This window comes from Panicum virgatum, chromosome 6N, assembly GCF_016808335.1.
Source record: "Panicum virgatum strain AP13 chromosome 6N, P.virgatum_v5, whole genome shotgun sequence".
In the NCBI taxonomy this organism is placed as follows: Eukaryota; Viridiplantae; Streptophyta; class Magnoliopsida; order Poales; family Poaceae; genus Panicum; species Panicum virgatum.
The window spans coordinates 49,798,437-49,814,350 of NC_053150.1; the positions used below are offsets into that span (position 1 = coordinate 49,798,437).

Here is a 15,914-nt window from a genome sequence, read left to right on the forward strand (position 1 = left end):
TACGGTGTCAAATAAAGTCAGTTTACAAAACTAACTCTAGAACCCCCGCACTAGTGATCCTGAAGAATCTAATAAGCCTTTGGCCACGCGATTAGAGGATGGTTACTGTAGCATCACTGTAGTCAATCATCGATTAATTACCGTCATTAGATTCGTCGCGAAAAGTTACATCCATACCTAGAAAGATTTTACAAATAGACTTCATTTAGTATTTTATATATGTGAAATTTTTTTTTCGAAAAATGTGCGCGCTAGTTTCGAAGAATGCCAAATAAGGCCTGTATGGATGACATTGGGTTACAGTGAAGTGAAGTTGCTGCCGTTCCAGCATTCACGGTGAAGACGAGTCTGGGCTGGCGACACATGCACCGTCCAATGCCGTTGCGAAACGCGTCCTCGCGCGGAGCTCCTCCGCTTTCCGGGGTAGGGGACACTGACAGCCGGGCAGGGGCAGGATGGCCACCGTATCCTTTACCCATGACCCATCTCAGTCGAGCTCGAGCAGGAGATGGAGGTGGAGGCGACAGGCGACATGCATGTAGCCCACCCCTCCTGCTGCCATCCACAACTTTCTCAGGAATCCATCGCCCATAGCTCTCGCTCGCCTCAATCGATCCCCAAGACCAAGATTTGTTCCGATCCTCCCTTTATATCTTGCGACCTACCTGCCTCCGTCCGGCTCCTCCATCGCTGGCAGCAGTGAAGAAGTGACAGTGAGCTGTAGCTGTCCTGGTTGGGCGAAAGGAATGGAGGAGCGGGAGGAGGCTACGACCGCGAGGAGGGCGGAGCTTCAGCTGCTGCAGCAGCTGGACAAGGAGGAGATCAAGGGGAAGAGGAAGCGCGGCCGGGTGGAGCTGCGGCGGATCGAGGACCGGACCAGCCGGCAGGTGCGCTTCTCCAAGCGGCGGAGCGGGCTGTTCAAGAAGGCCTACGAGCTCTCCGTGCTCTGCGACGCCCAGGTCGCGCTCATCGTCTTCTCCCCCGCCGGCCGCCTCTACGAGTTCGCCTCCTCCGGCTCCAGGTGATGCTTTCCTTCAGGCCTCTCACGCGTAATCATCCAAGGTGCTGGTGCGGTTAACAATCTGCTGTTCCTATTGGCTCTTGCGTTTTTCCCTTTCTAAATCAACCCATATGCTCGATCTCCTGGCTTCTTCCTCGATCGTCGCTTAATCCTGGCCTTGTCTTTGCTTGAACTGATCGATTCGTCTAGAAATCTCGCGGGTTCCTGCTGCCGCTAGACTAGAGCAAGCTGGATCTGTGCAGGACGCAGCTTATTTTTATATTACGCGTCGTGAACACGGTGCAAAGGAGCACGCTAGAATGATCTACAGGTAGGAAGAAGATTGACGAACTCATCAATGCCAGTACTAGGAAGCCAAGCCCAAGCCCAATTAAACTGGCCTGTAGCTTCGTCAATGGGATATGGTAAACCCTGATGAGAGACAAGCATGCTTAAGTTTTCGCACTGGACTTCTCCGATATGTCAGCAGCCCGACCTAACTTTTATATATATATATATATATATATATATATATATATATATATATATATATATATATATATATATATATATATATATATATATATATATATATATATAACTTGATGTGCTAGTTCGAAAACATGCATAAAATATATGTGGAAATGCAAATCAAGTCATTGCAACTGTGCCCTGGGCCCTGTTTTTGGTTCTTCTAGATCAAGATTTTAGATCAAAAAATCTTGTCATTTGAAGTGCTAAATAAAGTCTAATCATAAAATTAATTGTAGAACCCTAGTGCTACTTTGCGAGATGATTCTAATGAAGTATATTAATCCACTATTAGTGGATGGTACTGTAGCATCACTGTAGTAAATCATGGCTTAATTAGGCTCATTAGATTCGTCGCGCCAAATTACATGAAAAGGTTTTGCAAATAAACTTTATTTAATGTATCATGCATGCAAGATTCCTTGATCCAAAAAATTTGGATCCAAACTTCCAAACAGGGCCCTGGAACCGTTCAACACAACAATTAACCAAAACTAACGTAGCATAGAGTTTTTTTTTTGTAACAAGCCCAGATTTATGTAGTTTTCCTGGAGTGATCTTGTTAATTAATTTGAAGTAATTGTAGGTCATGTTCTTTTGTGCAGTGAACATTAATAAACAAGATTGTGCATTAGTTAATGGAGCTTCATGCTATTTAGCAAGCTATTTTCTCTATGTGTGTACCAACTTCTCCATTTGGAGTTAAACTTTAAGCTTTTTATGCATTCTTCCTTGCAGCATTGAAGAAATTTTTGGTCGATACTGGGACCTTGCCAACACAATAAATGACCTCAATATTGAAGCACGAGATTCAACAGTTGACTGCAATACACAGGTCAAGCATAAATAGTTGACAAAATCTACTCAGTATAAACAATAAAGCTAACTTTTTGTTTATGATAAATAAAGGTGCTGTCTGTTACTAACGGAATGCATTACCTTGATTAAATACACAAACTTTTAACATTACTGGATGCATCATGCAGACAAACTATGATCAGAAAATACACAAAATTATTAATACTTTTCAAACAAAAAAGATTTAATAGGTTCATCATGACTAATATATTATTTTCAATAAACTGAAAAAGGAAATTGCTTAAAAAGTAATGGTCAAAGGCGTGTGTTGGAGGTCATGCCAATTATTATTAAGACACAAGTAAGAAGAGAAGAGAAGTAGTAAGAAATATCCAAAAAGGTTTAGAAACTCATCAACTCTCCTGGAGATCATTAGATTATCATATCTCGAGCATTAAGTCATATACCTTCAAAATACATGTTTTCCTACAAATTTAGTCTAGCTTTTTCAATCTTAACGACTCTCTCTAATTGTATAATTTTGTCTACCTCCTTAATTCTTGTGCCCAACTCTCCAACAATTATTGTGAACCGTATAGTATAAGTATCTTGGATTTTTAAAACTTCATAGAGTATATACAAAAATGGTTTGAAATTCACCATTTTAAATTACCAAGTAACATTTGATTTGGTACTTCTAATCTTTAGGTTTACCAACAGCATTTTTTAGTGAGCTTTCATTCTGTTTTTCCTTTTTTTTATTTAGCTAAATGTCATTATATTGATATAATTACTTATGATGCTTGTCAATTGCCTGTATCTTGAAGAAAATAAGATAATTTAACAACATATATAATCTACTTATGCATTCTTTATTTGTGAGATTGTGAGCAGGTTGGGTATAAAAGAATTGCATTGTTAACAAAAGAGGTTACGAATGGCTGAAATAATTTTCTTGAATTTCATTACAGTAATCTATCATTATTGTTTAAGCCAAATCTTCAAATATTTTGGTAAATTTAATGGGAAGTTACATGCGAAAGCCTTGTCAAAATCTTTGCATTGAGCATATTCAAATGGTTGTCTACTAGATGAATTGTAAAAGTTACGATCAGATATCCTAATGACTCCTCAAATCAGGGAAATTTAAACTGAAAGGTGTTTGCACCTTTTCTTTTGCGAAAGAAGGCTGGAGTTACCACTTACCAGGCAAAGTGATGCATCTACTTGTGATCAGAACGAAATGCTTTAACTGTACGGTATGGTTAGCATGAAGAAGGGTACACTAACAAAATTTTGAGGTTAAGATTCTGATATAATCTAATTACTCAAATGGCATGGGTTCTACTACTTGTTTATGCTAGCGAAGATATAGCAAGTCTAAATTTTATATCAACATAAAGTCACGCAAATCTATACTGTTTGTCAATCTAAAGTGGAACTTAATGCTGTGGACTTCTATTATCAGTCTCCTTTTCAAGTTAATGCAGACTAAAATCTCAACCTAACTGTTTTCTTTTGCTTTTGTCTGAATCTAAAACAATCCAGTACGATATTAACCAGATGTAAAAACAAAACAAAAGAAAATCAGCACATCCAAATCCTTCAGAAAAATTATATCTCATGTTGCCTTCCAACTTGCAAAGATGCTACATTGCTACTAGATAGCCAGATAAACTTCCCAGCCTGTTTTGCATAAAGTTAATAGACCTTGTGAACTTTGTGCGCAAACTCATATGGACTGAATTTCTTCCACAACCGTGATCACATAATTCCGAAAATAGAATTGTAATGTATAGCGGATCTGGTTTTATTCCATGCACGAATACCATCTGCAAGGGCTGCAGACCATCAGTAGAACGCACCAGTACCAATTTATGCAAATCTTCACATTATTCTGTTCTGGGTAATGAAAGGCCTGCATATCTGCACAATGGTGGATACGCCTTTTTAGTATCAGATTCTTTCAGACTTGGTATTTAATTTGTATATTGTTTATTTTATTATGTAAAGAATGTAGGTTTTCTAATCAAGTTCTTTTTTGTATTTTCTTTTGAGTTCTCCCTGTGTACGCTAATCATCTGAATGTTTTGTGCATTCCCTCCTGGTTGTTCAGAATAAGGAGCAGCAGTCATCTGTCAGCTCTTTACCTAATCAGCTGAATATCATTGCTCAATGGTAAACACATGTAGTTGATGAACAATATTTGGTTCTAGCTCAGGGAAAACGTCCAATGTTGTGTTAATCTCTATCTAATTAGTTTTGTAAATTTCAGGGGCATGGAAGCAAATGCGGAGGAGATGAGCATGACTGAGATAAGAAACTTGGAGGAAACAGTTACCGACGCACTGGCCGCTATCAGGGTCATACTGCCCAACAGATATTTCTTCCAGTAGAACTGCATGAACTTGAACTGCGTCACGAACTCAAAATCGTGCAAAGTTCATGCTGCGCACGTTAGATTTCTGAAGCATCTTAATTCGGTGATTGCAGAATAAACTGAGGATGAAGGTGGTTGGGTTGCCCCAAACCTAAGATTAGGTCTGGAACTAGATTTTGCTGCAGGAAAAAGGTACAGTCCTTTTACGAAAACTTACCATCTTACTAGCTCTCAAACTAATGTCATACTGACCCTGGTTGTTGTGTTTTGTTGGTGAGTAAAAGGAGGAGAAGCCCTCTGAACACTTTCATCAGCTGGTGTGCGTGTTGATACTTTCATTCAGTACTGCAAGTTGCCCACGTACAGCAACCGTCTAACTTTCTCACCGTGTGTGTGCTTGCACAAAACGTGGAAAAGATGATGATACGTGTAACAACCCACTCTACGTATAAGTAGTACTTTGTTGATTGAAAGAATAATCCGGCAATATTCCATTTGAGTGGGTGTTGTGAAGAACACATCTTGCGCCTGTTGTTTTATTGCTTGTAGTCATGTACGTTATTTATTTAATTTATCGGTTTGCATTGTATCAGACATGGAGACTGGCGAAGAGGAGCCATCGAACTATGAGTACCCGAAAGATATGGAAGATGGCACCAACCTCAGATGCCATGTTTTTATCAAAAAAAAAAAAAAACTCAGATGCCATACTCGGCCACATATCATCTTATTCAGGCATTGCAAAGATAGAGCATTACTTTTCTGTTGATTGCATGGTTATGTAATGGGTTTCAAACAAGGCAGGGCCTCAACACATCATGCAATCAATTAATCATGCGATTAACACAAAAGTAGAGTGCAAAACAACAAATAATATCAGTGTGACTACAAGCAACAAAGCACTAGAAATCCATCGTGGGCCGTCTTCCTTCCCCCTACTGGGCCCTCGTCGCTGCCCGGTGCCTGCTTTTGGCCCATGAATGAGGATGTTTAACACTGCAAGCGCAGTATTTCCGAGCCATGTCACACTATCAGAGTATATCCCAATTTTGCAACTGGCACTTCCTTTCAAATTGTTGTACAATTAACACTTGTTCGAATTAAGGGGCAGAAGAAAAAACCTTTTGCTGCTGGTACATCTCGATTTTGTACTAGAAACTTCTTTGAATTTAAGTTTTTGTTTGTTCCAGGCGTACAAGAAAAAAATTGCACCAAGTCAGCAATCAAGTTGGGAAAATAGAGTATCAATGTTTTTCAACAGAATTATCGAGTACGAAACTCTGCCAAATATAGAGTGAAGCAAACGAAAGGGACTGTTCTGTTTAGGCAACACAATGTTTCCTGCATCCTGCTAATCACAAACTTTCGTGCAGAGCACTAGAACGGCACCAGTGTTGGGCGAAAAACGCATATCAACCAGGACAAACCGGAGATCCCTCACATGAATAGATCTGGACCGTTTTCATTCACAATCCACAGAACCGGTGCCCATGCAACCAGAGTACATGATCCAAAATAAGAAATTATCCAACAAGCATATCAAGTCTAGCAATTTTCTTGCAGCAAACAACAGCAGCCAACCAACGGGCAAGAGTAGCAGCATCATTCATATTAATCAATTCAACATGAAACCCTTAATCACTTCGCTTCCGGCAACTCTTGACTGTCTTTAACCATAGTTCAGGCGGAACATGTCATTCTGCACGTAGAAGGAATTTCCAGCAGGCATCAAATGGAATGCCTGCAGCAAGAATTAAAACATAGCAACGTCAACTTTGCTTACTGGAACAGGTTCGTAAAAAAATGACTGCAATCAAGAGCCATCAAGCAAGACATGCACCCTGTATGTTTAAAAAAAGTCGCACTACAAGCATATTATAGTTTTGCAAACAATCAATTGGTTCAGACCAAAATATACAAGCTGCATGCCAGAATCGTACTATCATTGACAAGGTTAGCTACAGGAACAGGAAGTAGGGCAACTTAAAAGTTGTATATTGCTTCCAACATATGATTGAAAGATACAAGTGCATAAAACTTAGCTTTAGAAACTGTAACTTCAAATGAAGTATGTGTTTGTGTTTGTGAGGTAATAAAGTGCACGTTTGCAGTCTGAGGTTATACAGAAGACAATAACACATGCTGTATAAGCCATTCCTGAAGTCATAAACTTGACATTAAAAGATACAGATTAGCGTGTCATTTGGTTCTAGTTACTGCATAACTTGAAACACAAAAGTATGTAAAATGCAGGTATATTTCACACTTGCAAGATAGGTTGGTATCTAAAAGTCATTGAGTTTGTTCAAGGTTCAGAGGCAACTAAACAGCTTCAAGAGATAATCCCAAAACACAAGGTCTACACTTTTCTAAGAAATACCTACCATGGATACAAACACAAAAATACGGTGCATTCTAAAAGGATTCATTAATCGTTTATGAAACTTAACACAAAATGGAGCAACAAATTTGATCCACTGGAATCTTTGAATCGTGCAAAATTGAAAAGTGCAGAGCCCTGTATCTCTAGCATTAACCAGCAGTGTTGCATAAACATTGCCAAAACCAACGACTTTGCCATGTCACCAAAACCAGTGACTTTGCCATGTAACCAAAACCATTGACTATTATCTAGCAAAAATTTCAACAAGAGCTGTACATATGAAAATAGCCTAAGGTAACAAATAAGGAGCATAAATATATACAATAGACTCAACAGCATAGCTAAAGATCGAATTGAAACACAACTGAAAGGATTAACCAAGATTAACCATGGATAACCAAACAGATACATGTAGATCTAAACGAAACAGATGACCTCGCAATATACGTGACCAGCAGTCAGCAGCTAATAAAATGTTCCAATATGGAAATTGACTTGGATCAATGGATGAATACTAAACAGAGAATAGTGAGAGACGAACCCATCACAACAGTAAGCACAGATCAAGCAAGCAATCCAAAATAAATAAACAAGCCGAGGTCCTTCTATTGAGTACCACGAGATCGGGACCAACCCAACCCAGGAACCACACGAGTGACCACAGATCAGATCAGCTGAAAGGTCAGGGCTGACTACGCAGAATCAAGATAGGCCTTACTCCTACGCGGCGAGTGCGAGAGAGGGGGAGGAACTGGATCGAGGCGGCGTGGGGGTTGCAAACCTGGGAGAACTTCATGGGGTGCTCGTCGGGGGCGGTGCGGATGGAGCCGGAGACGAAGACGAGCATGCCTCCCTGGGGCCCCGACGGCTGGCAGTCGACGGTGACGATCTGGTGCTCGCAGTGCTGGAAGGGGAGCGAGCCGAGCTTGCCGGCGATGGCGGCCGGGCCCTGGAGCTTCTGGCCCTCGAAGGTGAGCATTGAGGTCTCCTGGTACAGCGACACCAGCGCGGCGCGGTTGGTGTCGAAGGTCCGGTAGTAGTGCTCCACGAAGGCCTTGGCCACCGCGTCCGGGTCCATGGCCATGCCTCGCCGCCTCCGCCGCACGCGCCTAGGGTTTCGAGCTCCGGGTTGTGGAGAGAGAGAGAGAGAGAGAGAGGACAAGGAGGCGTCGCGGCGTGATGAGGAAGGAGAGGATCGGGGCGCAGGGGGGGGGGGGGGGGATCGTGAGGTGAAGGCGTCAAGTGCTCGGGAATTTGGCCCTTGGGTGGGGCCGTGGGTCGGCGGGGTTCGCGTGGAAAGAACGCGACGCTGTCTGGGCTGGGCCTCGGCTGGAAGTGCGGTCTGGCGGGCCCATGAGAGGGACGGGCCGGAACCGGAAAGTGTTGGTTGTTCATGGGCTCCAACTTCGTGTCGTTTTTCTTGGGCTCCAAGTGCGATCCGGGCCTATGAGAGGGACGGGCCGGGCCAGCAGTGTTCGTTGTTTCGCTCCCGTTGCTCTGCTCTCTGGGAAAGACGACGTATTAATATGCTCTGCCATTGGTTTGGAGCAGGAAGAATGGATTCAGAGTTCAGAGAGGAGGTAAGCTTGGGTCAACTGTGCTCTGATTTTGGCCGAACTGAAGGAGATAGATGGGGAGATTGATCTGATCCCTTGAGTTCTGGGGAGCAGGTTTTCATGGCTGTTGTTGGCTTGTTGCTTGCTTCTCAGTTTCTGAATAGAAGGTGAGGTGAACTCACCACATGCAACAAGTGGTGAGGACATGCAATGCAATTCAGACAACCACACACAATCTATCCAAAGACGGGATAAAGCTTAGCACAACAACCAAACAATCCGATCTTGGGGGTGTTTAGTTGATGAAAATTTTTAGTTCAAGAGTCACATCAAACATTTGACTAGATGTCGGAAGGGTTTTTCGAACACTAATTAAAAAATTAATTTCAGAACTCACCTGTAAACCGCGAGACGAATTTTTTGAGGTCTTTGACCGCATCATTAGCACATGTGGGTTACTGTACCACTTATGGCTAATCATGCACTAATTAGGTTCAAAAGATTCGTCTCGTCGTGTACATCCAAACTGTACAATTAGTTTTATTGTTTAATTACATTTAGTACTTCATACATGTGTCCAAAAGGGGAGGCACAAATTTCGAGGTGAATTTTTTTTAACAAAACGCCCCTCTTGTACTACTGCAGCCAGGCTAATAATGGGTGTGTTTAGATGCCCAAAAACTCCCCCAAAATCTAAACTTTCCATCACATCTCCATCACATCGAAACATTAAATATATCAAATGACCTATGCATGGAGTATTAAATGTAGGTAAATAAAAAACTAATTGCATAGTTTTGATGTACGTTGCGAGACGAATCTTTTGAGCCTAGTTAGGTCATGGTAGGACAATATTTACCACAAACAAACGAAAAGTGGTTCAATGTGCTACAGTGCCCGATGTGATTTTTTCTCCCACTTTTCCAGGGATCTAAACACAGCGAATGAGTACTCGCTAATAATTCCTAGCGAAGGCTTGGACCAAGACAAACAACCCATCGGTACCATACTGTACCAACTGGGGAGTGGCATCGGGCCCACCAACGTGGACGGTAAGCGACGCGACAGGTGCATGCACGGCAGGTAGGGACGCCGCTGGAGACGCAAACGACGCCGAGACAGTGAACAGCCACCATCCTATGCCTAGTCGAGCTGTCCAGCGGAGCGTCCGTGTGAGGTACACCTACACAGTAGGCGGCCAGACCGGCCTTGGAATCCCTCAGCTACCTCGCCGTCGTCGCCCATGAGGCAAGCCGGCACGGCGGCGCCTGACACCAAACGCACTCGCTCGGCCTCGTCCCCCCGGCCGCGACACGTCTCGGCGCGGCGGTCGCGCAGGCCATCGTGTTCGTGTCCCCGGCCGCGCCGACGAAAGCCCCTGGCCGCGCGTCACCACCGCGCCTTTTGTGGGTGGCCTGTGCCGCGCGCACCCGGAGCAGCTAGCGTGTGCTCTTGTAGCCAGACGTGCACCGGAGAAAAAGGGGGCCCGCGTTTCTCGCCTCGCCTCCTCCTCCTCCTCCTCTCGCGGCGGTCTCGCCGAGTCGCCATCGCCGATCCCGCACCCGGCCACCCCGACCGCCCAACTCGCGAGGAAAGGGAAGGGAAGGGACGGGGAAGCGAGCTCAAATCCCCAGATTTTCGTCCCGTCATTTTGAACGCGCGGCACTGGGACAAGGCACGCTTGTCGCCAACCAACCAACCACGGCGACCGCTGCCGGAGCCGCACGCCAATCCCGGCCGCTCGCTCGCGCGCCGCCGCCCGCTCGGTTGGGCGCCGCCGCTCCGGTCTGAATCGGCGCGCGTTGTTCGGCGCCGTCCGCCGGGTTCTCGGTTTCGGTTCGGTTGGGAGCTCGCGGTCCGGTGGAGGAGGAGGGCGGCGGGGGCGCAATGGTGGACGTGGGGAGCCGGGTTCATGGGTTCCTGCGGAACCGGTGGCTGGTGTTCGTGGCGGCTATGTGGATGCAGTCCTGCGCGGGGGTGGGGTACCTCTTCGGCAGCCTCTCGCCGGTGATCAAGAGCTCGCTGGGGTACAACCAGCGCCAGGTGGCCGGGCTCGGCGTCGCCAAGGACCTCGGCGACAGCGTCGGCTTCCTCGCGGGGACGCTCTGCGCGCTGCTCCCGCTCTGGGCCGCGCTCCTCGTCGGCGCCGCGCAGAACCTCGTCGGCTACGGATGGGTCTGGCTCGCCGTCACGCGACGGGTCCCCGTGCCACCGCTCTGGGCGGTGAGATCCCAAATTCCCAATGCCTCTTCCTCTCATCACTGGAGTTTTTTTTATTTGTTTGTTTCACCTTAACAATTACCATGCTCCCGTTTCCATTCAGTTTTCCAACTTCCCGATTACGATATTCCCGTTTCATTTTCCTTTTCGTAACACGGCGGTCGTTTTGGTTGGTTGCGTGGTCTCGATCGCCTGTGTCCTCTACCAGCGCTAAATTTCCTCACAATTTCTTGACCGTTGTTGATTGAAGCGTGCACGATGTTTAGTTGGAATTCATGTTGAATTTTTGGGTTCTATAATAAGTGCTGGCATCGTTGAAGTTTCAGAGTCTCGTCCGATGTTTGATAGAGTTCTGCTGTCTCTGCTACAGTCTAGTTTTCTAAGACTACCGTAGGAAATCAATCATGGCGTCTTGGACTCTTTCGATTAGAAAAAGGACAGCTAGTTTCTTGTTTTCTGGATAGCATTGCAGCTGAACTTCAACCTTAACTGTTATGTGTTTATCTAAAGCACAGTGTACAGTTACAGTGGAAATGCATACTCTTAGCCTCCTTTGGAGCTCAGTTGTTTTTCTTATTGTAAATTTCGCTTTGAACTCGGACAATAGCCCATCTGGTCTTTTTATTCTATGAATTCAGACGCATGAAGTTTTTGTGTTCGCAGAAAATGAAATGAATACTCTTATAACTCCGAACTTCTTGAAGTTTCATTCGAACAATTTGGCATAAAACCTGTTGAATATGGTTAATTGTCATCCAAAGTGTACTTCTCTTGTCAATGGGGTGGCTTTCCTGCTTTCCATGTGCCTTTAGCTGTACCTCATTATCTAATGCCCTGGAAACAATATGACATATGCGTAAATTATTCAGTGATTTAACTGCGATTATCTTATTAAAATCCCTTAATGTACAATCAAGAACGTCAACATTGATTACTATCTGTATATCAAATACAGTTGCAGCAGGCTACCTTGATTTCTTTTGTTGGTAAAAAATATATGTGAAATGGCATCTGCTTATCAACCAGAATTTTCTGTCGCTAGCATGCACATGCAATGCATCTGCATAATCAGTTAGTAGCAAATTGGTGGTTGGTCTACTTGCTATTGGTGATCTTTGCCAGCTGGTGTCTAATCCAAGCTCTCATGGTTTTGAGTCTCCATGAGTAGATATGAGGTGGTTTATAGTTGATTGTCTGAGATTTATCATGCGATCTCTCACAAATCACAAGATAAACTTAAGCGAAAAAACAATTATAAGAAACCAAGTGGGTTTTTTTTACCAGACACTACATATTAACATAACATCCAATTGCTATGGTACATTTTGGTTCAGGATCCCATGTTCCTATATTCACGCTATCGGTCGTCAAAACCACGGATCTTTTCATAAGTGCCACATGTGCTAAATGGAAACTTTACTACCGTTTTATATACTTCAAATTGCTTTCATGTCGGTTGTCATACTAAAAGTTAATCATCCTTCCCCAGATGTGCATTCTAATCTTCATTGGTAACAATGGTGAGACGTACTTCAACACTGCTGCACTCGTCTCGTGTGTTCAGAACTTCCCCAAGAGCCGTGGACCAATTGTTGGTATCCTCAAGGGATTCGCTGGGTTAAGTGGCGCAATTCTGACACAAATCTATGCAATGATAAACTCGCCTGATGATGCTGCACTGATCTTCATGGTTGCCGTTGGCCCAACAATGGTAGTTATAGCTTTAATGTTCATTGTAAGACCAGTTGGAGGTCACAGGCAAATACGGCCTTCTGATGGCACAAGTTTCACATTTGTATACAGCGTCTGCTTGCTCTTGGCCGCTTATCTGATGGGCGTCATGCTACTTGAAGACCTTGTCGACCTAAGCCAGTCAATGACTGTCTTGCTGACCATCATTCTAATCATCTTTTTATTAGTTCCAATAGTCATCCCAGTGCTACTCAGCTTCTTTTCAGATGATGATGATACTTTGTATGCACTATTACTGCCATCACCTCGGAAAGAAGAACCAAGTGCATCAACATCTTCTGAGGAGCAACAAGAGGTTATACTCAGTGAACTGGAGGATGAAAAACCAAGGGATGTTGATCTTCTTTCTGCCTCAGAGAGGCAAAAAAGGATTGCAGCATTGCAGGCAAGGCTGTTTCAGGCAGCTGCTGTTGGTGCAGTGAGGGTTAAGAGGAGGAAAGGTCCACGACGAGGTGAAGATTTCACACTGATGCAAGCGCTCATCAAGGCAGATTTTTGGCTTCTATTTTTCTCCCTTTTATTGGGCTCTGGATCCGGTCTCACTGTGATTGATAATCTTGGGCAAATGAGCCAGTCATTGGGTTACGATGAAACCCACATTTTTGTGTCGATGATTAGCATTTGGAACTTCCTTGGTCGCATCGGGGGTGGTTACTTCTCAGAGATTATTGTCAAGTAAGATTCTTATGCCTCTTTGTTGACATAGAAAGTACTTCATATGCTGCCTTATTAAGTATTTGTTTAATTCATATCAAGAGCATTCTCTAATTATCAATTGAATAAAATTAAGTGCCTTTTGGCATCTTACTTCACCTTCCAATCTTCCACATTGATTTATGTTTTTTTTTTCAAACTATACCAAGTGTTTGGTCTTACCATAATTTTATTCTCTTACTTGGAATGGATTTTCAGACTGGTGCTAGGAGACCTTACTACTAAGGATGACAAAAATCATCCTACAAAATGCAAGTAGATAAGAAGAGGGAATTAAAACATAAAGACAGGTGCTGGAGCTAACAAACTGAATAGAAGTGACCATAGTAAGGCAGTATCCTAAACAGATATGAATATATCATCATTTTTACATTTACATTCCCATGTGAACTAAACTTGCAATACCTACAATGTTTGTTTCAGCAATCATGAATAATAACATCTTTTATGTATTAATGAAAATCTTGACACCGAATTGGTCAACTACTAATTCCAAATCTAGGATGCATCTTATTCATTTTAACTCTTTTCTTCTCTAATCCTTTTGCGTTCCTTCATCTATTTTCAGAGATTATGCATATCCTAGAGCAATTGCATTAGCTATAGCTCAAGTTTTGATGGCAATTGGGCACTTCAACTTTGCAATGGCTTGGCCTGGGACAATGTACATCGGCACACTGCTTGTTGGAATTGGCTATGGCGCTCACTGGGCCATTGTGCCAGCCGCTGCCTCTGAACTGTTTGGGGTGAAATATTTTGGAGCACTATACAATTTCCTCACTGTTGCAAATCCAGCAGGCTCCCTGGTATTCTCGGGGATTATTGCCAGTGGCATCTATGACGCTGAAGCTGCAAAGCAGGCTCAGCAGCGCCACAACTCCACATTGTTGGCAATGCCTGCTAGAGTGGTTAGCATGATATCTGAAGCTGCTCCATCACTGAAGTGCGAGGGTGCCATCTGTTTCTTCCTCTCATCCCTGATCATGTCCGGGTTCTGCATCATTGCTGTTATTTTGAGCTTGATCCTGGTCTATCGGACAAAAATTGTATACACAAATTTATACGGGAAGCCGCGTACTTGAAAGATCAATTCTTAAGGGCTAAAGGGCATGATATAGTTTCAGAGTTTTGAATTCAGGCTATATGATATCCCGGCATGGTGTTGGCCTTCAAGTTGTTCTGGACCACGTTTGATAAGCCTGGAACTCTTAGAGTGGCCGAAGTTGCTCCCAAGCAGCATCCAAGTTTGTGGCTGCAGATGAGATCATGGGGGTGCTGGGTACGAGTACAACATCGTGAAAATGTATGAAAGCTAATGGTTGAATTGTGCCTTTTGCTTGAATTTTGCTGTATTTAGTTGGAAAATATTGTATACACGTGTAATAAGCTGGAGATCTTTCTATGTTCCCTCACACTGGGAAAGGCATTCTTTCTTATTAGTTAAAAAAATTCGTAATATAGAAACATGTACAGAATCAGGAAAATTGTATGAATGAATCGTGCCCCCCTGGTTTCTCTGAGCTATTTGATTCAGATGTTAATGCACACCAAGATTGGTATATTTTGCACTAAAAAAGATTGTTATATTTAAAGTTAATTACAGAAAAAATCATGTCTGCACCTTTAGACCTGGTCATTTGGTATGTTTATATTTTTTTATAGAAAAAGAAACAAATTCATATTTGTACCTTGGCTCGGTCAATCCATTCTGTTTTCGGAACGCTTGAATTTCTTGAAACAATACGTATCTTGTTAGATTGTACTCTCTTCATTCTAAATTGTAGGTTGTTTTAACTTTTCTAGATACATAAGTTTTATTATGTATTTAGGTGTAGTATACATCTTGGTATGTAACAAAAGTTGTATATCTAGAAAAGTTAAAATGATCTATAATTTGGAACAGAAAGAATATGATATATTTGGTTCATGGACCTAATTAACCAAAGTAAGGGTATGTTTGGATGAGCTAAAATTGAGTGTTAAAGTTTACCACATATTAGCACTCAAACATGTGCTACAGTTTTTGAGTCTTTAGCTTACATGTGCTAAAGTTTTTAAGTCTTTAGCTTACATGTGCTAAAGTTTTTAGTCTTTAACTTTAGTTTAGCCCACCTTATTAGCACTCCCATTTGGATGAGCTAGTGCTAAAATTTAGCACTTTTACCCATTAGCACTTAGATCCAAACGGACCCTAAATATACTAGTCAATGTCCGAGAATTGTGCTGGCATATTTGAGATTAATCGCTGCTTTTCGGCTTATATGTTTTCGGTTTATTTCAGTTCATTCCAGCTTATTATCTCTCACAGAGCAATATAGAATCGTTATAAGCATCTCACGTATGACATATACCATGAAAGAATAATCAATCGTAAATACAAGCACATGTGATGAGCATGATTTTTTTTTTGAAAATAAAGAGCAGGAAATTTTAGGAGAGCGAGTTCAACCGCAGTAGACCAACCACTGTGATTCTTTTTTTAGGGGCACCATTGTGATTCCCAACCTAACAAGCAGGAGACAAAAAAGAGGCGGAAAAAATTCCAAGACGAACGAATTTGCCAGTTTATTGAATTATCAA

The 15,914-nt window shown here is 42.8% G+C and overlaps 3 protein-coding genes across 6 annotated transcripts; 2 read left to right on the top strand and 1 right to left on the bottom strand.

Moving 5' to 3' along the window:
- Positions 1-458: 458 nt before the first annotated feature.
- On the top strand, positions 459-5,301 carry LOC120677777 (MADS-box transcription factor 51-like). Its single transcript, XM_039958972.1, has 6 exons — positions 459-1,021; positions 2,270-2,366; positions 4,446-4,507; positions 4,605-4,692; positions 4,823-4,901; positions 4,994-5,301. Exons 1-5 carry the CDS (start codon positions 747-749, stop codon positions 4,862-4,864), a joined length of 564 nt encoding a protein of 187 aa, XP_039814906.1. The 5' UTR covers positions 459-746; the 3' UTR covers positions 4,865-4,901; positions 4,994-5,301.
- An 820-nt stretch (positions 5,302-6,121) lies between these two features.
- On the bottom strand, positions 6,122-8,307 carry LOC120677778 (nuclear transport factor 2-like). The gene is made up of 2 exons (XM_039958973.1): positions 7,874-8,307; positions 6,122-6,450 (listed from the first exon to the last, which is right to left on the bottom strand). The coding sequence occupies exons 1-2, from the start codon at positions 8,174-8,176 to the stop codon at positions 6,379-6,381; spliced, it is 375 nt and encodes a 124-aa protein (XP_039814907.1). The 5' UTR covers positions 8,177-8,307; the 3' UTR covers positions 6,122-6,378.
- A 1,517-nt stretch (positions 8,308-9,824) lies between these two features.
- LOC120679240 (protein NUCLEAR FUSION DEFECTIVE 4-like) lies at positions 9,825-14,869 on the top strand. 4 transcript variants are annotated; one of them, XR_005677057.1, is made up of 4 exons: positions 9,869-10,871; positions 12,358-13,295; positions 13,533-13,668; positions 13,903-14,074. XR_005677057.1 is itself a non-coding variant. In XM_039960790.1 (4 exons), the coding sequence occupies exons 1-3, from the start codon at positions 10,536-10,538 to the stop codon at positions 13,591-13,593; spliced, it is 1,335 nt and encodes a 444-aa protein (XP_039816724.1). In that variant the 5' UTR covers positions 9,869-10,535; the 3' UTR covers positions 13,594-13,624; positions 13,903-14,041. The 4 variants fall into 4 exon arrangements, 2 of the variants coding, with proteins under 2 accessions (XP_039816723.1, XP_039816724.1); XR_005677056.1 differs by having other exon boundaries at positions 13,533-13,660; positions 13,903-14,051; XM_039960790.1 differs by having other exon boundaries at positions 13,533-13,624; positions 13,903-14,041.
- The last annotated feature ends 1,045 nt before the right edge of the window (positions 14,870-15,914 follow it).